This window comes from Urocampus carinirostris, chromosome 5 (assembly GCF_059441175.1).
Source record: "Urocampus carinirostris isolate Australia breed hairy pipefish chromosome 5, RoL_Ucar_1.0, whole genome shotgun sequence".
In the NCBI taxonomy this organism is placed as follows: Eukaryota; Metazoa; Chordata; class Actinopteri; order Syngnathiformes; family Syngnathidae; genus Urocampus; species Urocampus carinirostris.
In genome coordinates this window covers 26,870,001-26,892,589 of record NC_142353.1, presented here as the reverse complement: position 1 = coordinate 26,892,589, position 22,589 = coordinate 26,870,001, and the positions used below count along the sequence as shown (strand labels likewise).

The 22,589-nt window shown below is 40.7% G+C and overlaps 1 protein-coding gene across 1 annotated transcript in view; it reads left to right on the top strand.

The window, feature by feature from the left end:
• Window positions 1-22,589, top strand: part of edil3a (EGF like and discoidin domains 3a) — a 132,439-nt gene that overhangs the window by 64,452 nt on the left and 45,398 nt on the right. Inside the window, exons 3-5 of the mRNA XM_088336362.1 lie at window positions 5,612-5,725; window positions 13,591-13,772; window positions 21,614-21,769. Of these exons, the coding sequence (XP_088192488.1) occupies window positions 5,612-5,725; window positions 13,591-13,772; window positions 21,614-21,769 (452 nt within the window). The remainder of the gene's footprint in view (window positions 1-5,611; window positions 5,726-13,590; window positions 13,773-21,613; window positions 21,770-22,589) is intronic.

Sequence of the window (22,589 nt, the reverse complement as noted above, 5' to 3'; positions counted from 1 at the left end):
ACCAAAATATTCTTCCAGATTTATTATGCACTATATTATCTAGATTATTTATTTTAGAAACAGTTTCTGTATTGATTAGAAAACAATACTTTCAAATTAGCAAAATAATAAACCATATGATGATTTAGCTTATCAATTTGGAAAAACTATCGAGACAATTTGGAAACGAGAACAAATACACCTAAAATAAGCAACATGTTTTGCTAATGGGGTAAGATTTTTCCTAAGTTAGATATCAGGTTTTTAGTAGTTTCTAAAATGATTGGAATATTCTGCCAATTGGATGTAATTGATTCTATTTATTATAGAAATACTTTATATCTAGTTGAGAAGTGTTTTCCCGAAATTAGCAAAACAATGAACTAGCAGCTAGGTACAATAATTTAAATATATATCTTCTTCTCCTGCTAGCTGCCACGGTTAGCAACTTAGACCAACTCCAGCTATTTGGTCTATTCAGCCGCTCCGGGTGTATCCAGCTCGGAATTATGCAACGAACAAGCAATATTATTTTATCCAACACACTGTACATATTTGAATATTCATTACAGAAATATTTTAAATATAGATTAGGAAAAAATATGACTAAAATTAGCAAAACAATCTACTAGATAGAATCATTTAGCTTAGTTTACTTTGGGAAAAATACAGATGCTGCCCTACTTACGAACAAGATCCAGGAACTAGGTTCCAGACGATCGTTCGTATGTTGTATTTGTTCGTAAGTTTGTATGTTTAAGGTTTATATAAGTATGTTAAGGCTTGTATAAGTAACTTGTATGTTTTTGTACTAAAAAATAAAAAAAATATAAAATAATATGGTCTTTTAAGATAAATCAAGTGAAATTTAATTTACTTTTGGAAGATGGGCTTCAAGAGTTTGGCGACTTCTTCCTCCGTGGTAGAAAGTGGACGAAAAAAAAGCGATCCAACTATTTTCTCAACCGCATCAATCTTTTTTATTCGACTTTCATTTCAAATGAAATGACTCACCTCTTCTTCTTTACACCAACCATATTGAATGGATGCACGAGATATTAAACAATAAAAATTTCAAAGTTCTTAGCATGCTGGAGATACAGTATAGAATATTTACACACAAACTAGAAAAAGGAAGCGGATTTCTTCTTCGGGGTGGATGCTGGGTGACCTCTCACAGTGCCACACAGCACAAAAGTAATGTTCTGTACTTGGAAAAAGCAGCACACATTACAAATAGCAATGTCTGGATATTTTTCGACATCCTGAAAAAAAATGTTCGTATCGTATTCGACTTATATCGTTTTTCATAAGTCGAATGTTCCAAAGTAGGGGAGCATCTGTACACCTAAAATAAGCAAAATTGTTTTGCTAGTAGGGTAAAAAAAAAAAATTAATGTAAATATTGGGTTTTTTGGTACCTTACCCCGCTTGCTGCTATGGTTAGCCACTTAAACCAACTTAAATATTTGTTCCGGGTGTATATAACTCTAAATAATCATTGAAATAAGAAATATTGTCCAGCCAGCAGCTAGATATGAGAATATGTTAGCTTATTTTATACAAAGTATTAAGTTACACAATTGTTCATTATTTTATATAGATTATTTTTAAAGGAATTTAAAAATATGCTTAAAATTAGCAAAACTTTCAACCATATACAACAAGTTAGCTTATTTTACTTACAAAACAACGTAAACTATCTCAAAACAGGAAAAATGACACATTATTTTCTGTATTTGATATTTCTTAGAATTTAAATTAAAATAAAACCTAAAGTCACTAAAGAAGCTTGTAAGTAACTTGGGACTTATTTCTTACTGTTTAGCTTCCATCGTTATTGCTTTTTAGTTCGTGTGTGAAGATATTTTCTTTGACCAAGTCTCAGAGTGAAAATCATATCTGGCCGTTTATGTTGACTCCGTATAAAACATAAAACAGCTTTTATTTGCTGACATAAAAGTCTCCGTTTAGAGCTTATTTAATAAAGCGCTCTATCAATCTGCTTATAAATGGATGATAGATATACAACTCCTAGCATCTAAACAGAGTCGACTCGCTAGGGCGGGAGTTTCTATTATCCCCCTTTTAAAGTCACAGTGTGTAATAATTCACATTATTATTAAATATACGTGTAATTATCTTAAGTGTGGCATGACTGGTATATTGGAGTTAGCGGGTGGATGCAGAGGGGAGAGGATTTCCATGCATTTAGAAGACTTTGTTGCTTTATTTGCCTTCTTATTTTTACCATTGGTCCTGATCATGGATTGGTTACATCCATGCTACTTAGCAAAGGTAGCCAATCATGTCTCTTCTCTAGATTTCTCGATGATTGAAAGCTTCATGAACTAGGTTTTTTCTTCTTCATTTGGCATCATTGCAAGCCTTGGAACCCATTGCGAATAAATACAATACGACAAACGCAATATCATATTGCTGACTCGCAAAGAGTTTAGGAAGTGCACAAAATTCTGCTGCAAGGGTAGCTGTGATTTGAGCTGGTCAATTGGAGTAGTGGGTGGATGCAGATAGGGGAAGGATGGGGGATTAGAAAATGAAATCGATTCGTAAACGTCAACTGTAAATGATTGTCTTGCCATTAAAAGTTATCCTTTTTATTAAAAGTCCAGATTGTCGATCCATAATACTTTGTGCCTTCTTTGTATTACTTGATAATAACAAGCTTTATTTAAATGGTTATCGTGTTTTTGAGTTCAGGGATTTTGGCATCTTTGACTTGTTGTTCCACTGTTTCATTGTCTAACAAATCACATTAGCCACTCAGTTACTGGCTACAACTCGCTGCTAGCCACTATCTTTATTGTTAGCTGCTCCGTGTGAATAAAGCTTGCTTCATCCTCCAGTGTCACTCATCTTCCGCAGCCGAGTTATAGGTTTCAGGCATGTTTGACTTTTTGCCCCATTGTTTCATTGTCTAGTCACTCACGCAACTATGGCTCGTCGCTAGCCACTATCGTTATTGTTAGCTGCTACATGTGAATACAGCTTGATTTGACTTTTCGTGTCACTCGCCTTCCACAGCTGAGTTCTAGGTTTCAGGCATCTTTGACTTTTTGTTCCATAATTTCATTGTCTAGCTATTCACGTTAGCCACTCTTTTGCAGGCCATAACTCACGATTAGCTATTATTGTTAACTCCTCCGTCTACGTAAAACTTATTAAGTCCTTTAGGGTCACTCGCTTTCCACAGCTGAGTTTCAGGATTCAGGCATATTTGATTCCATGTTTCACTGTTTCATCTTCTAGCCATTCACGTTAGTCACCCGGTTGCAGGTTATAACTCACCACTAGATGCTAAGTTTTGTTATCGTGTGCTCCGTGCACGTAAAGCTTAGTTTGTCTTTCAAGGTACCTCGCCTTACACAGCTGAGTTCCAGGATTCAAGCATCTTTGATTTTATGTTTCACTGTTTTGTTTTCTAGCCACCCACATGAGTTACTTGGTTGCAGGCTCATGTTCACTGTTAGCTACTATCGTTATTGTCAATGGCTGAGTTCGGTGATTCAGGGTCCTGAGGGAGTTCAGCCAATACCACATCGGGATCATTTCGATGCAGCGATGCAAAGCAATGACTTTGACCAATAGCAAGCATGCATCTAAGTAACTGGTGATTCACAAAACCACCACAGAATTTGACTTTTGTACATTTGTGGGCACGTAAAATCATTTGTCGTCGATGTCGTATAGTGGGGGGAAATGCTGTAAAGAGGGATGGGAAAGACATCTTAATTCACAGCCCAAAGTGAGAACACTATAGTGTGGAGAAGTGGTACCCCAGGTGTCTATTGTAGTGAGGTTTTACAAAGTAAGGGGCAATCCTTGAACTCATAGTGACCCTTTTTCCTCCTCGAACTTAGAGACGGATTTTCCCGTCCACTTGTCCTCAGCAGGTGCTGACACTATCAAGGTCATCGCATCCCGGTGAAAAGGTCGACCCGTACCTGTAGCCGAAGGCCAATTTACACTCGCTACCTGACACCAAGCGCTATTCATCGCTCTCGTTATTGTCCAACCGAGACACTTTTGGAGAATAATGGGAAATGGAGGACACGAAGGAGACGTTGCTGTCAACTGATGAGGGCTGTTGCAGAGTTCAGTGTGCTACTGTACGCATCTGTTGCATTTATTCTCACTAGACTCGTAACCTAGGAAGGATTTTGGCCGTTTTTAGCATCGGCTATTTTGTATAATCTATGGGATGAATAAAACGCATGCACATTGAATGTATGTATCAAAATACCCAGAGGTTTAATAATATGAGGAGGAATATGGATTTATAGGCAGTGTATATACATATACCCCTGCAATTGGTTGGTCTCCCCTGCCCACTGCCCGAGGATAGGGATGGGCTTCAGGACCCCCACAACCCTACTGAGGATAAGTGGTGCAGACAATGGATTATATATGCATATATATATATGTATATATATATATATATATATATATATATATATAGAGAGAGAGAGAGAGAGAGAGAGAGAGAGAGAGAGAGAGAGAGAGAGAGAGAGAGAGAGAGAGAGAGAGAGAGAGAGAGAGAGAGAGAGACCAAAAAAGAAAGACACACAAAGCGAGAAAGACAAAGACAGAGATGGGGACAGATGTAGTAAGAGAGAGGGTGTGTGCAAGCCAGAGAGAGTGACAACAAGAAGGACAAAGAGAGATAGAAAAACAGAAAAAGGGAAAGAGTGAAAGAGACAGAGTGAAAGACAGAAAGAGAGAGAGAGAGAGAGAGAGTGGGTAATTCATAATCAGTAAGTAAGAGATGCTGAGAGATATGGAAAAAGAGACAGGGCAAGAAGAGAGGCATAGTAAGTGTGAGAGGAACACAGAGAGAAAAATAGAAAGATAGTAAGAGATGGAGGAAAAGAACAACAAAGATAAAATGAGAGAGATTTAGCAAGAAAGGGAGGAAGCCAGAGAGAAGAGATAGAAAGACAGAGAAAGAATGAGAAGGACAGGGCAATGGAAAAAGTAAGGTAAAAAGAAAGAAAGAGAGTGAGAGAGAGAAAGAAAAAGAGAGAGTGAGAGTTGGAAAAATATAGTTCAAAAGAGAGACGTGAGCGAGAGATGCAGATAGATAGAAAATTGACTGAGGCAGTGCAAAAAGAGAGGCATATTGGGTGAGCGAGAGACACAGAGAGGAAAAGAGAAAGATAGCAAGAGAGCTAGAGAGAGTGAAAGACAAAGAAAGGGATGGAGGGAGATATAGCAAGAAAGAGGGAGGAAGGAGCTAAGAAAGATGCAGAGGTAGAAAGACAGAGAGTGAGAGAGAGAGTGAGAGAGAGTGAGACAGAGGCAGAGACAGAGGGAGAGAGAAAGAGAGAGAGGGATGGACATAGAAATGTAGAAGGAGAGAAAGAAGGTGAAGAGCTAGAGCTAGAAAGATATAAAGATTGATATACATATTCATTTTACAAGATAAATAAGTAAAACTACTCAATATTAAAATAATACTTACATAATCAGAATATCCTACTGTTACACTGTATTTGCAAAATAGTTCCCACTGTTGTTCCCAGAAAAGTAAATCTGCGATCTCTAAGTTGTCATTTTTTATCCAGTTATTGAAATTTTAACGTTATTTTTCTTATTCTTTGTGTATTTTCAGACATCAACGACTGCGAACGAGAACCATGCAAGAACGGAGGTCGTTGCACCGACCTGGTCGCCAACTACTCCTGCGAGTGCCCCGGCGAGTACATGGGCAAGAACTGTCAACACAGTACGTATATTATTTCACTGTTTCCTTCTCTAGCTACTTATTTTGGCCTTTGGATGCAGGCAATGGCTCGCCGCTATTGTTATTGTTTGCAGCTTGTGCTTCATCGTTCAGTGTCACTCACATTCCTCAGCTGCTCATGCAAGCTAAGCTCAGAGTCCTGTGATTTCGGCATGAAGCGCTTTTTTCTCTGTTTCTTTCTCTAGCCACTTGAGTTAGCCACTTGGCTGCAGTCTACGTCTCACCGCTTTCCGCCATTGTTATTGTTAGCTGCTCCACTTTCATCTTTTGGTGTCAGTCGCCTTCCACTGCCAGTCATGTAAGCAAACATCGCTGAGTCACGTAATACAGACATTAGGTTGTGTTTTTTTCCGCAGATTCCTTCTTTAGCCACTCATGTACGTCAGCATTTGGCTGCGGGGTATCACTTGTCACTAGTGGCCATTGTTTTTGATAACTGTGAATAAAATGTACCTCCTCTTTCTGTGCCTTTCAAAGCTATTTTCGATGTTTCAGGCATCTTCCAATTTTTTCCAGCTTTTTCCTTTTCAAGACACTCACGTCAGCCACTTGGCTGGAGGCTATGGCTTGCTGCTTGCCGCTAAAATTAACTGTAATGTTAGCTGTAAATAAAGCCTGATTCTTCTCTCAGTGACACTCACCTTCAAGACTGATTTCTGTGATCCAAGGATCTTCAATTTTTTTCCATCCGTTTCCTTTTTCTAGCCTCTCATTATCAACGTGGCTGCAGGTTATAGCTCGCCACTAACCGCTATTGTTAGCTACTCCGCATGAAGAAAGCTTACTTTTTCCTTCAGTGTCAGTGTCGCCTTCCACAGCTAGATATTTAAACAAACGTTGCAAACATCAGGTGCTTGGCATTTTTTACTAGTTTTCAACGGCTTCCTTTTCTAGCCACCCGTGAACCTTGATTCCGGATACCGACGCAGGACAAATTCTGCCTGCTCTTGCAATCCTTTGCTGGCCTTTTTAGTAGCTCCTCCCAGATATTCGCATGTTTAGGTGCTCTAGACGAATCCAGCTCATTCGGTCTTTTGTCCAGGACGAGTTTTGACTGAAATTCATCATGGCTCAAGAGAGAAAATATGAAAGAAGGCTTTCGAATTTTGCTAAGTGGTATTATTCAGTGGTTAGCATGTGCGTGCGGCACAGTTCTGAGGTCACTAGATTGAACCTTCCTGTGTGGAGTTTGCATGTTCTCCCCGTGCTTGTGTGGGTTTCCTCCAGGCACTCTGGTTTCCTCCCACATTCCCAAAATATGCATGTCAGGTTAATTGGCCTGTCCAAATTGTCCCTACCTGTGAATGAGAGAGTGAATTGTCTGTCTCTGTGTGCCCTGCGACTGGCTGGCGACCAGTTCAGGGTGTCCCCTTCCCACTGCCCGAAGATAGCTGGGATAGGCTCCAGCACCCCCGCGACCCTGCTGAGGGTAAGCGGTGCAGATAATGGATGGATGGATGGTACTATTTGGGCTTTTGTAGTGTATTCTGCTCATAATGCAAAGGCTTCATAACTATTCTAAACCACTCTGCCCCCTAGGATATAAACACTATGAATTTAAGGCATAAAATAAATTGGTTATTAAATAGCGCCAAAACTTAAAGTAATGACAATAAATTGACGACTCATAAGACTCAAAAGCAACTCGTCGTGTTGTTTATGCTCTTTGGGAGGATTTTGCAGACTCACTCACGGAGCAGATTAGGATTATTGTTCTGTGGTTGCAGGGCGACTCACAAATAGAATCATCGGCTTTTTCGATCTGACGTGCCGGCAAGCGTTTCCTTGGGAAGATTTTGCAGGTGTTGCCTGTCACAGGGGGGAGGAGATATGATTCGGCTCTATTAGAATATATACAGCTTTCTTCCAGTGGTTACGTTTCACTTTCCCAGATCTCTGCTCCCAGAGCACATGATATTTTGGATTTGTGGGAGACTAAATTAAAGGTTAGCTCGAGTGTGTCTGGCAATCCCACTCAAACAAAAAAAACAATAAAATAATTTTTAAAAATACAAATGAATACATAGACAATTAGGGGGAGAACATGCAAGCTCTGCACAGTAAGGCTGCAGTGGCTGGAATTGACCCTGGCCATCCGCACCATGGGGTTGCGTGCGATAAGCAAATAAAATTAATATAGAATGAAATAAAATTAAATCCATCAATTCATGGATAAATAATTGAATATATTTATGAATTAACACATGCAGAAAAACAAATTAACAGAGACACAAAATTAAACAAATAAATAAATAAGAGCACGTGTGTCACGACTAGAAAAAGCAGTGGACCCAAATGCGTAAAGTTTCACATAATGTTTTATTGAGAGAAGTCAGGGTGAGAGGAAAAAACAACAGCGATCGGGTGCTCGCTGGGCAGGAGGAGTAGGAAGCCCTCACGAACGAAGCGTGGTCGGGGATCGGAAGCAAGTCGGGCAGCCGGGATGGGAGAATGGAGCATGGTTGGAGATCAGAACAAGTCGGGCAGCCGGGACGGAAGAACAGAGCGTGGTCAAAGATTGGAAGGAAGTACGTTGGGCAGCCGAGACGGGAGATGGAGCTTGTTTAGAAATAGGAACAATTTTGGTAACCGGAGATGATCGGGAAGCCAGCGACAGACGTGCAGGATACAGGAACAGGTCGGGAACAGAACGGGAGCCTTGTTTGTGCGAAGGTTCGCTGACGGACTGACAAGGAGTGGACGAGAAAGAGGTGCTTAAATAGGAGGACTAATTAGGGAACGAGTGGGAGCTGGGGTTGAAAGAGTGAGCACAGGTGAGGGCAATTGACAGATCATGACAACATGAGTGTATTGAAACAAAGAAAGAATGGAATGAAGGAACAAATTAAGGAACGAACCAAGGCACGAACAAAGGAACAAACAAAGGAACGGACAAATAAACAAATGAAGGGACGGAGGAACGAAGGAACAAAGAAACAAAGGAACAAGCAAAAAGATACAAAGAAAAAGGGGAACAAAGCAAGGAACAAAAAAAGAAACAAAGGAGCGAATGAAGAAATAGTAAAGCAGCGAACAAAGGAGACCAAATAGAAAGGGCATTTGAGCTCGGTTGTATATCGAACCCAATAGTTTATTGAATTCTAATTCTATGACAGTTGATCAGGTCCCCTGCAACTTTTAAGCGGCGTTCAAGCTTGAAAAACGGCAGGTGTGTTTTCTTCAGCCTCTCGTGTCACATGTTAATCCCCTCATCGACACCTTCCGCCTTTTTGCCGGATGTCGTTATTATTATTTCATCCGTCCCTTCCATCTGCTATGTGCTCATTAGTAGCGCTCTGCTAATTTATTTAGGCTGGAGGTCGTGGGATGGATTCAGCTGTCACCGTGCTGCCGTTTTTGCCATGCCGGGGTTGACGGATGCTCGGGGGGTGAGGGGGGTTGTTCCGGGGGGCCCCATCTGATAGACGGCTGGCGGCCACACCGTTAAGAGTTGGTGGCTGAAAGGTGGGAGGTGTTGTTGCTGTAATTTATATAGATATACAGACGCTGCACAATTTACGAACGAGATAGGTTCGGAAGATCGTTTGTAAGTTGAATTTATTTGTAAGTTACTTCAGTGCTATATTTTGTTTAAGGTTTAAAAGTATGTTTAAGGCTTGTATAAGTAACCTGTATTGTTGTGTACTAAAAAATAAATATTTCATAAAATAAAATGCTCTATAAAAATAATTAAAGTTACGTTTAACTAACTTTTGGAAGATGGGCTTTAAGAGGTCCTCCTCTGTGGTAAAAGTGTCAAAAAAAGTGTTTCGACCATTTTCTCAACCAGATCACTCTTCCTTACTCCACTTTAATTTCAAAAGAAACTGCTCGCCTCTTCTTTACACTTTACATGGATACACGAGATATTAAACAAAAGAAAATGTCAAAGTTCTTTGTGCGCTGGAGATAGTGTAGGCGTAGAACAGGGGTGTCAAACTCATTTTAACTCGGGGGCCACACGATAGAACAAACATTCTGTCGCGGGCCGGACTAGGAGATTAAAGAGAAAGAAAAGACATAAAGAAATAAGAGAAAGAGGGAGGAAAAAGGAGAGAGGGCGGGACAAAGAAAAAGAGAAAGACTGAGAGAGCGTGTGAAACAAAAGATAAAAAGTCGTGTGAGAGGGGGAAAAGAATGGGAGAGGAAGAAAGAAATCCCAAGAGAAATAGAAAGACAGAAGGAGAGAAAAGAGAAAATAAAGCGCAAAGGGTATGAAGAGAGAAAGAGAAAAGAGAGAAACGGAAAAGAGGAAGTTAGAGCAAAAGAGGTTAAAAAACACAAAGAGAGAAAGAGCAACAAAGGAAGAGAAAAAGAGAGACACAGAGAGTGAAAGAGACAGAGACAGAGTGGGAGAAAAGGGGTGGAAAAGAGAGAGAGAGAGAGAGAGAGAGAGAGAGAGAGAGAGAGAGAGAGAGAGAGAGAGAGAGAGAAATAAATACAAGTACAGTGCCTTTGTGAGAGGCACCTGGCTTTGGCATCATAAAGTCGACATATTTCAACCTACAGCTTGTTTTTTTCTTGCACTTCTCTGAGTGTTGTCTCGCGGGCCGGATTCAATCCCTTAGCGGGCCTGATATGGCCCGCGGGCCGCCTGTTTGACAACTGTGGCGTAGTATGTGAGGTGCCCATGAGTGATGTCAATAGGGTGACGCTAGATATCATTCTCCTCTAGAGGTGAGTGTTTGTGGTTTTGAATGAGTGAATGTGAAGCACATTGTGAAGGGCTTCAGGATGTCTTCAGTGACTTGAAAAGCGCTATATAAATGCAGACCATAGAGATGATTAAAATTGAGTATAACAAAGTAAAACATTTTACTCATTTATAATGCTATTTATGACTCTACCTTCACAGTCCTTTTATAACTTGTGTTTATTACTTTTCAGTTACTTAACATTGCGCTCTGAAACGCACTTTTCACACATTTATGTGGTCTGCGCTCGGCGTTGTATCGATCTGTTGCTTAAGGCCCTTTAAAACAGAGATAGGGGTCTTAAAGGAATGCAATTTGAGCGGGCAAAACAAGGTGTTTAAAGAGAAAGAAAAAGGAGATCAATATTTTAGTCTTGGAAGTAGTAGCTTGTTCATTTCTTGTGTTGCTGTCCACGCCTTGTGGTTATGCTAAGTTAATTGAGTTACATCTCGGAATCTCTTGAGTAAGAAGAGTCAGACTAAGCTCTCACAAAAAAGTTGTGTTTTCTTTACATCATATACTTTTGAAATAAATAAACTCTTGCTGTGTATTTTTGTTTTTAAAGGAATAGTTGGTTCATTAACTTGTGCTTCTACCCACCAAAGTGGCTTTGCTCACGTGTGTTGGTTATATCCGGGAATCTGTCACATAAGGCAAGTCAGACTAAGCTCTATATATTAGTTTTTTGACGCGATTGCTTGTTGGTTTTGCGATTTGTCCGTCTGCCAACTCTTTAAACACTTGATGTGGGTATGCAAATGTTAATGAGTAGTATGTCGGAATCTCTTAAACAAGAGAAGTCAAACTAAGGTTGTAAAACATTACATACAGAAACTTTAAGGTTACTCCTTATGTATTTTTTAAATGAATAAAACCCTCTCTGTGTATTCTACTCTCGGAATCAGTATCTCATCCGTTTCTTGACTTGTGCTGCTGCTCAAACATTGGCACATATTGTAGTTCATGGTTCACGAATCCCTTAACCGCATGGGTCGTCAGGGCACGATTAAGGACGCAGCTCTGGACAGCTTTCTCTACTGTTGATGGTTCCATGCCGGTTTTTGGGTCGTGGCACAGTAGGCACCAGTTTATTACTTAAAGTTGTCAGCTCAGTCCCTTTCTGGTCTTCCTCTTCTCCTGCCCCCTTAAACTGTGCCCTGGAGAATTGTCTTGGTCATTCCTGATGATCTTGTGATGTGACCATACGACTGAGGTTCCGTCTGCGCACAGTTGACAACAATTCTTCCTAGGGTATGCCCTCTGATGGCATTGCGCACCCTTTCGTTTGTCACTTGGGCTAAGTGGCTGATAGCTGGATGCTAACGTAATTGAACAAACTGAAACCACAGGTTAAAAACATCCTAGAACAGGCAGGTTTCTAATCTGCAAATCCTAAGTGAGATATTTAAACAACACCGAAAGGCACTTCCATGACGTCGCCAAGGATTTCATGAAAGTTTTTGGCAGACTATGGCAAGCCACCTAGGGGGCCACCATGCGGAAGTACAACATGCCAAGAAACTACTTCAGACCATTGAACAGCTGTATGCTAATAACACAGTACTGAGCAATGGTGCCATTGGAGCGTGGTTTACACACATTTAGTGTGAGACATTCTCTCTCCAAATGTATTCTGGAGAGAATCATGATGGAAACCCTCGACTAACATGAAGGTTCAGTCAGCATTGAGGGTCACTAACTCAAGCGATCTGGTCAATCGCCTAGACCAGACATAAACCCAGTATGGGACGAAATAAGCACAGAGAAAATAGTAAGGACCAACAACCCCAAAAGTATCCCCACAAACATCACTATAAACCCCTGAGAGCTAGAACTTGTCACCAATTTTAAATATCATGGAGCTGTCACATCAGAAAAGGGATCGGAACCAGAAATCATGGCCAAAATAGCTCAAACTACAGCCGCTCTTACAAGACTTACACTCATCTGGAGGGACAAGAAGAGAGCTGGAAGGAGCTGGAAAGGAAAATGCATGGAGATACAGAAACCTTCAAGGCATCAGCTACATAGCCCATGTGACGGATGAAACGGTGCGCAACACTATAAGAGGGCACGTCGGTCCCTACAAAGAACTGTTGTCAACTGTGCGCGGATGAAAACTTCAGTGTGTGGTCACTTCACAAGGTCATCAGGGATTGGCCAAGATACAGCAAACTGTCAAAAGGGGCAGGAGGAGAGGAAGACTGAAAAAAGTTGGGCCGACAACACTAAAGAATGGACTAGTGCCAACTTTACCACAACTCAAACACAGGCCGGGAACCCACAGTGGTAGAAAAAGCTGTCCAGAGTTGCGTCCTCAATGGTGTCCCGACAATGCAGGCGGTTAAGGGATCGGTGAACCGTCTTATCTCACAGTTTCTCCAAAAAGAGAAGTGAGACTAAGCTGCAACATAAATGTTACGTTTTTTTATTACCGGTACATACTTTTGAAATAAATAAAACACTGGCTCTGTATTTTAGTCTTAAAAGCAGTAGCTTGTTTGTTTCTCGGCTTATCTTGCTGCCCACATGTTGTGGTTATGCTAAAGTAATCGAGTTATATCTCTGAATCTCTCAAATAGGACAAGTCAGACTAAACAGTATTTTTTAGTCTTGGAAGCAGTAATTTTTTCGTTTCTTGACTTGTGCTGCTTCACACACTTTAGTTAAGCTCACTCAATTGAGTTGTATGTTGTAATATATCTCAATCATGAGTGTGCTGACTAATGTCTAACATAAATGTTACATTTTATCATTATATACTTTTAAAATAAAAAAGCCACTGTTGTGTATTTAAGTACGTAAAGTAGTAGCTCGTTTGTTTTTTGACTCGTCCTGCTTACCACTCATTATGGTTATGTCAACGGAATTGAATAATATCTTGGAATTTCTTAAAAAAGAGGCAAACCGCTAAAATTGTACCTTACTTCATCATGGCCTTTTGTGAAAAAAAATGACCCTGGCTGTGTATTTTAGTTTTGGAAGCAGTAACTTGTAGCTTCTTGTTTTGTCCTGCTGCCCTCACTTTAAACACGTCCTGTGGTTATGTTCACGTCATTGAGTCAGACTGAGCTTGCATCCAACACTAATGTTACATTTGCTCCGCTTCATACTTTTGAAATACAACAAATGCCTGGCTGTCTTTTTGCACAGAATGCTCTGGACCTCTGGGAATGGAAGGCGGCATCATCTCCAACCAGCAGATAACAGCATCCTCCACACACAGGGCTTTGTTCGGCTTGCAGAAGTGGTATCCGTACTTTGCACGCCTCAACAAAAAAGGTCTGGTCAATGCCTGGACAGCCGCTGAAAACGACAGATGGCCGTGGATTCAGGTAAATACACCACAATGTAAGGCAGTGCTCAAACCTTTTCAACACGCGAGCTACATACAAATTGATCTAAACACCTAAAAAAATGCTACACATTAATTTAGGCACTTGAGGTGTGTTAATGCACTTTCTTTTAAATTAATTTGTCTTGTTAAACCAAAAGCCATTTATTTGATTTGATGAGACAGTAAACCCCTGGGACACGGCATTGACCTGTATAGTAGGTGATAGAAACCTATGCTAATGAGATCGTGTCAGAAGTTAAAACATAAAAATAATCAAACAGTGTATCGTAAGTTCTACTAATATTTGTGCATAAGAATAAATACAGCTGTAAAAAATCCAAGGGAGAATGAAATTTGATTTACCTTTGGAGTGAACTTAGCTGGTCAAATTGAGTAAAAGGTGGATGCAGAGGGTGGAAGTACAGGACTGCAGCGGATTGAATATGAAATCTATTTTAAAACTTGTTCTTCGGAGGATTGTCATGCTCGTTTGAAAATTTCCTAGCTTTAATTGCCACCTTATTGGTTATGGTCCTTAGCAATGGTATGGTTATAGTGTACTTTCGTTGTATTTTTTGCTAATCACAAACTTTGTTTGCATGCTTATAATATATTTGGTTCTCTATTTAGCATCACTGTGAGTCTTAAGACTCTTAATGAATAAATGCAATAAAAAACAAAAAAACAAACGAAAAAATAATATAGTATCGCTGAATTGCAAAGTCTTATACAAGATTCTGAAATCAATTAAAAGAGAGAAAAGCTTTGTGGCAAGTAGTTCAGCCAATCGATTTTCATGATGTCGTAACGCAAACCAGCAATTTTGTATCCGGCCCTTGTAGGGAAAGTTATGTTAGGGTCCGGTACGCCTCCCACCACCAGAGAGCCCCAATTGGACTGGCGTGTCTAATCACAACACAACAGTCCCCAATTATTTTGAACCTTTTACATTTTGGACAGCACACGTTTTGCCAGAGAGACGGACCCATTAGGGGGAAGCAGAAACTGGAGGCGGAGGTTCTCAAAAAGAAGGATTACAATTAATACCAAGAGGAAGTACAAAGTGACAAACCAAAATGGTTTTACCCCCAAAAGCTTAACAATACGTACGCATTTCAGCAGAAAATCAAATAACCATTCAGTTTCTGTCAGCTTTCTAGAACCCAAACAATTTAGCATGCCTCTATCATCCAGATAAATGGCACTTAGAGGCAAATGAGACAAAACAAAAAAAGCTGATTTATTGTCGAACCCACCCACTAACGAGAACCGAGTTACTTGGCAAATGTAGAGGTCGAGGAGACCGGAACATGAAAGATTCAGGCCGTTTGTTTGCCTTTAATGATGTCATGCGGGATATCGAGCAGGACGCTGGAGGCATTGTGTGTTTCTACATGCCAGTTCACGTAATTGGGACATGAGCAGACCATTCCATCGGCGCTTCGGGATTATTCTGGGCCTGCTTTGGTATTATAAAATGATTTGGCAGACTGTATTTATAACGTGAGACAGGTAAAAGAGACGAGAAAACCTGCTCTGTGATCAGATGGCATTCTTCCGGCTATTCTGTCGCTGTAGCTTGTCAGTTAAGCTCTGAACCTCAACAAATCAAGGGCAAAAGAAAAAGACTTTGAATAATACATCAGAGCGTAGCCTAGCATCTCGCTAGCGCCATGTTTGTTTGTGTCAATTCGCGCTCTTGTTTATCTTTGCACATCCAGTGCCATGTTTTTTTCCTTCTTTCCTACAAGTAGCTCGCACAAAAATGCATTGGGAGACTCTTGGGAAATAAAATGCTGGTGTGACCAATATTTGTAAAATAGTGTTTCAACTGGCATTGTCAAATGAATGAAAAGTAACTGTACAGTGCCTAGCAAAATTATGACCCCCATTACCCCGACCCCCCAAAACTTTTTGTCATTTTGCCGCATTTCAGGCTTCAACCTTAATGCCAAAAAAACTCAAGATTATCTATTATATTTGTAGCAAAAAAAACTAAAAAGTAGTTGCTGCAAAAATATTGCTCCCCTGGTCTCTCAGCTCAAGAACTGATTCCAGAAGACCCCTGCTGACTTTTGAATAATCCAATGTCAATTTATATGACTTACAATGACAGGGTGTCAGTTTAAATGCACTTGCTCTGCGATGAGTTCAGAGGTCTGTGAAAGCTGAGGCCGGATAACAGACAGCATTATGAAAACCAAAAAACTCCAGGATAAAGTTGTAAAAAGGTTTAAGCAAGAATAGGATACAAGAAGATTTTGCTACCTTTACACATCTACCAAAGCACGGTGTGAGCAATAAGATCATAATCGAGACAGCATAAAACCAGTACAAACCTAACAAAACCTGGGTGTCACTCTAAACCTTCAGCCCAAACAAGGGGAAAACTAGTCAGAGAAGCAACCAAGGGGCTTATGATCGATGACCCGCAGGTATACACAGCAGAAGTGCGAGAGTCTGCATAAGACTATTATTAATCTGCCTTTTGTGGAAGTGCAGAAAGAAGAAAGCCCGTAATGAAAGAATACCATAACAAGGCCCAATTGGCATTTGGAAGAAGCTTCATTGGCGACACAAATAACAAGAAACAAAGATTTAACGTTTTTGGCTAAATGCTTTACGTTTGGCGTAAGAGTATATTTGTCCTTTAGTGTGACTTTCCTTCCATTGCTGATTTCCATGATTCAGCCATATTCATTTTTTTCACTGTATCCTTCTCTAGCCACTTTTGTTAGCTACTCTGCTGAAGGCTAAGGATAACTCTCTATTATTAGCTGCTTTGTTTAAATAAAGCGTGCTTCGTGCTTCTGTTTCACCCACCTTGCACAGCTGAGTTCCGTGACTTGGGCATCTTCGACTTTTAATTCCACTGGTTCATTCTCTGGCCACATATGTTAGCAACTCTGCTGCAAGCTTTGATGTGCTTCTATCTTTACTATTAGCTCTTTGAAGTAATTAAAGCTTCCTTCTACCCTCAGTGTCACTCGCATCCCACTGAGGAGTTCCATGTATAGGGATTTTCAATTGTTTCCTTCTTTAGCCACTCATCTTTGACACTTGGCTCACTAATAGCCGCTTCCATTATTGTTAGTTTGATCCGTGCATATAATGCATGCGTTCTTCTTTAGTATCAGTAGGCTTCCACAGCTGACTTTTGTGATTTAGGCATCTTCAACTTTTTCCCCCTGTTTCCTACTCTACTCACTTATCTTACTCACTTGGTTGCAGGCTATGGCTTGCCTCTAGCTACTACTGTCATTAGTAACTTCTCCAGAGTCACTGGCCTTCTACTACTATGATTTGGGCATCTTTGCCTTTTTGTTCCACTGTTTCCTTCCCAAGCCATTTATTTTACCCTCAAGGCTGCAAGCTATGGCTTGTTGACAGCCACTATCTTTTTTGTTGGCTGCTCTGTGTAAATAAAGCTTGCCTATTCTTCAGTCTCACTCAGCATCAGCAAATAGCATGTCGCCATTTGCTTGAGGCCATCATGCAAACCAATTGGGGACCAGCATTTTATTTGACGTCGACTGATAGCCAACAGCCATCTTAGAGAAGTCATATGCACTGCTCGCAATAAATTTTGTTCTGCTTTTCGTATAGTGGGGAGAATTCAATGAAGAGCGGCTGAAAAACATCGTATTTCACACCGGAAAGTAAAAATGACATAAGGTGGGGTCACCATATCCCGGGGGTCTACCGTACTTAAGTCTCTAACCGCACATGATGCTCGAAAATCCTTCACGAAATCCCATCTCAATTTCCTCCTGCTCTTCATCTCCTAGCTAAAGAACGTAACGGCTAATGACATTAAACATAACTCCCTGGATATTAGCCCTCAGCATCGTCACTCGATCCGACACTTTTTCACTTTCACAACATTCCGAACTTACTCACCCTTACTGGAATCCCCTCTACTCCATTTATATTCCCACCTACACTGTGGAAAAACAATTTAAAGCCTGCCCCCGAGCTTCTAGCCTCTCCGCCTGGTCTTCTGAACACACAATCTTTCCTCATCATCATGCCAACCGACTTCCGAGCTTTCCCTGTCACAGTGCCAAGATTTAATGTCCCTGCTTTGAGGTCTAGACTTTGCTATTTTCTCTGTCGAAGAACTTTTTTTTCACTTATTCCCAGTTCAACACACAGTACCTTCATTTGAACATAGTAGCCAATAGATTTTGAATATAATTCTGTACCTTTAATAGATATTTCAAATACAGTAGACCCCAGTACATCAAATGAATCCGTTCTGTGGTGGGGATTGCAAAGGAAAACCTATGGTAATGAGCTGAAAAATTCGGAACCCCTGGTAGTCCGGATAAAAACATCGAAATAACATAGATAACATTACATATGTAACATAAAGTACTACATATGTGTAATATACAAACTTTTTCACCCCCTTTTTCCTTTTGTTATTGTTTTTTGTTTTCTTTTGTTCATTCTTTTCACATTTTTCCCTTTATTTTCCCCCCTTTTTAAGTCATTCCGAGCATAATGTTACATAATGATTAATAGTGTAGGGATTAAAGCGACAAAAACAACCTGAAGAGCCGTTTCTGACCCGAAACCACTTTTGAGTGAGTCGAGCCGAAAAAGCCGGTTCTATAAAAATAGTTGGTATTACCATCTTTACAAGTAAACCCGGTGTTAAATGTAAATGGTCTGCATTAAATAGCACTTTTCAAGTCAATGAAGACCTCCCAAAGTACTTTACAATGTGCTTCGCACTTTCCTTTTACACACTAACTAACCGATAAGGCAACTACCTGCTCATCGAGGGCACTAAGGATACAGTGTCCTGCCCAAGGACACTTCGACATGTAACACGGAGAAGCCGGGAATCAAACCTGCATCCTCTTGATCCCAAGTTGAGCGCTTTACCTCCTGAGCCAATGCTCGGCTAGCACCTTTCAATTAGAAGATCTTTTGTATGCCTCCAGCTACAATTTTGTTCCGTATCTATTCCGAAAATTTCTAATCCATACAACTTCTCTTTGAAAGTATCGATCATATTTACTTTCTCCTGTAACGAGTTACTTTTACCATAGTATAATTCAGTTACTAACTCTACCTTTTTTCAACAAGTAGTGAGTAACCAAAACTATTTTAAAGCAAAGTGCCCTACACTGTGCATAACACAATGCACAATACGTTGATATCAATAACAATAAAGACAATTCAATTCTAAATCAGCAAAGCAGTGAACCAGCGATACACGAAGTAGTGAGAGATTACTTTATTCAAAAAATAAACACATCCCTGTCTTCCCCCTAAAAAAATATAACTGACAAATTTAGGTTAATTGCACTTCAGTATAACGAATGTTTCCTGTCAAATTGGGTCATGCAAGCAAGCTTTCGCAGCAGGACGCTTCCAAAGATGGCTCACTCAAACAAATATATGCATCACGATTAGCACCCTCATGTCAGGGGTGTGTTTCTGAGTGCTCATTAAAAATGTGAAGGATCACCCCAATTACCTCGCCAGTGGCCTTTTAGGAACACGGCTTCTAATTAGCCACCAAATATACGTCTCGGTAGACGGCCAGTGGGAGGAGAAATGTCCTGGATGGGAAAGAAAGTTAGGGTCACTCCAACTAAATGCTGTCCTTATATATAATTGAGATATTGCGCTGATTAGAGTTTTTTCAAGTTGGCACTGAGTTTTGTGGCAAGACTACATCGCTTCCTTTTCTTCTTTTGTTCAGTTACTTTTGATGACTTTTACTTAAGACTCTGAAAAATATTCTAGGTATGTTTTGTAAAATCAATCTTTTATGTGTTGTATTATGTGTCCAAATTTATGCAATCTGCTTATCTGGTCAAAAAACAAAACAAAAAAAAAACGACACCTTTTGCACTAATTGATAATTGGAAATGGCTTGATTCTCAAGTGTGAATATGTCATGTGAATTCAGGTGCTCAAACAATTTTTTGAACAAATAATCGATTGACCAATTAAATTTCAGATTCAGATTCAGATTCAGATCTACTTTATTGTCATTCTAGTACACGTGTATACAGAACGAAATGTCGATGGATCTGACTCCCACAGTTTCCCTCAGTGTCCTTCAGTGTACAGATATAAATAAAGCTGTATTGTGTTATTTACCATAGTGCCGATAGTGCAAGAAGAGACGCTAACCAGATGTGCAAGATGGGCAGTCAGGTTAACAAGTCAGGTACACAGTACCATTATATTGTAAACAATAACACTGTAAGTAATAACACTGTAAGTAAGTATGTAAATTTAATAGGCATGTTTTATTCTTTTAAACTTTTAAACATTTAAGGAGCACCAAATACCTTCTGGATCATTTTATCAGGAAAACCGAAGAAACACCTTTCATAGAATCTCAAGAATGACTACACAACCATTTAAAGTGAAATATTTTCACAGTTTTTGAAAGGTCAACAAACTTTAATGACATAAACTCTCGTATTAAAAAAATTCTCTTTACTAATCATGTCATGATTGCCCATTGCCCTCACCTGTGCCCGCTCGTTTGGCGCCAGCTTCTGTTCGTTGCCTGATTGGTTCCCCTCCTATTTAAATGCAACGCTTCCATTCACTCCTTGTCAGTCCGTCAGCGAACCTCCGCACATGCAAGGCAAGCACTATTTGACTCTGGCTGCCGTCTGTCCCGTCCTTACCTTTATCCTGCTCGTCTGCCCCTGGCTTCCCGATTGTCTCCCTGACTTTTTCCTTCCTTCGACCACGTTCCGATCTCCCGCCCCAGCTACCCGACCCGTGTTTGCCCACCGACCACGCTCTGATCTCCTGTCCCGGCCACTCGACTCGTTTCTCCCCATCCACCACGCTCCAATCGCCTGTCCCGTCTACTCAACTCGTTTCTGCCCATCGACCATGCTACATTCGCCCGTCCCAGCTACTCAACTCGTTCCCACCTTCCGACCACGCTCCGATCCCGTGAGCTCCCTGCTCCTCCTACCCAGCGATCCCCGGATTGCTGGCACTTGCTTCCCCATACCTGACTTCTCAGCTTCCGCAATAGAGTTTGTTGTGAAACATTTCGCTTTTGGGTCAACCATCTGTTCTGTTTGTGACAAATAATCCATAGAAGAAATTTGAGAAGAACACAAAAGAAAAACACGATAACGAAGAAAACAGAAAGAAAGATGTGGCGTGCAAGGTGTGGAGCAGCTTAGCTCACATCATTCTTGCCAGTCTCCTAAATGTCCTTTGTTTTTCACAAACTGGAAATAGGAAATAAAAAGAAACACTCCCCCAGTTATGAATAATACAATTTAGTAATTTAAAATAATCAAATTGAAGCTGTCATATGACTCAGTGCACATGTTCTGACATCATTTCATTTTTCTTTTAAAGAAAATGAAAGAAAAATGTGAAAAACAGTGAAAGAGAATAAGAAAAGATGAATGAGAAAAGAGAGAAAGACAAGATAAAGACAGGAAGAGAATTGTAAAGAAAGAAAGATAAAGAGAGAGGGAGAGAGAAAGAGAGAGAGATGAGAATTATGCGTAATGGATCGGTTCTTCCTCGATAACAATCCTGCTTCTTGTGCTCCACAACATATTGAAGCCTTTATTTCATTGTTTTCCTTTCCTTTGGCAATTTACATGGCACCATATTGGCAGCCGGCACAGAGATATTCCATTCGGTTCCGCAACGAGAGAATTGATTAAACGTTCCATCCTATCTCGGACTTTGCCAATAAGACGGATGGCGCCGGTAAACCTTGATCGAGAAACCCGATTGATTCCGATGACTTGCATCGGCAAGTTTGTCACTTCTGCCATTTGCCTGATTTGTTTTTTTTCCTTTCTCTTTTTCTTTTCGCTACAGATTAACCTGCAGAGACGGATGAGGGTGACGGGTCTGATTACCCAGGGTGCAAAGCGAATCGGCAGCGCCGAGTATGTCAAGTCATACAAAGTGGCTTACAGCGAGGACGGGAAGACGTGGAAGACGTACAAAGTGAAGGGAAAGGACGAGGACATGGTGAGAAGACACAAAAACACAGATACTCTAACTGTTTTCCCTATTGAAACTGATAACTGATAACATCCGGCTTCTGGAGAATCATACCGATGTACGTGTGTTCTTTATGTGTAAACACTCCTAAACAGCCTGTAATTAGTAACAGCAGCCCGTGTCCAAAGTCCAGCCCACGGGCCAGATATGGCCCATGATCACATTTTTACTGGCCCACTGCATTTTTCATAGATCAATTCACCCTTTCACCACATGGTGGCAGTAGCTCTTTGGCCACATTCCCATTTCTGACATCCATCCATCCATTATCTGCACCGCTTATCCTCAGTAGGGTCGCGGGGGTGCTGGAGCCCATCCCAGCTATCTCCGGGCAGTGGGCAGGGGACACCCTGAACTGGTTGCCAGCCAGTCGCAGACAGAGACACGCAACTTACTCGCTCATTCACACTTAATTTGGACCACTAAACCTGACATGCATGTTTTGGGGAATTTGGGAGGAAACCGGAGTGCCTGGAGGAAACCCACGCAAGCACGGAGAGAACATGCAAACTCCACAAAGGAAGGTTCGATCTCATGATCTCAGAACTGTGCTGGACACACGCTAACCACTCGTCACCGTGCAACCTTTCATTTCTGACCTGGCGACTATAAATAAAAAAGGAAAGTTGAGTGTGAGGTCCACTACTTCCAGGACAATTGGAAATTGCAGTATTTTTTCACCAAGTTCTGAAACAACTGTGCTTCCAGAATTTAAAACAGGAGCGTGCATTTAAATGTGAATTGAAGTTCGAGTCATGAGAACTCAAAACTTTAGCATGTGTCAAGC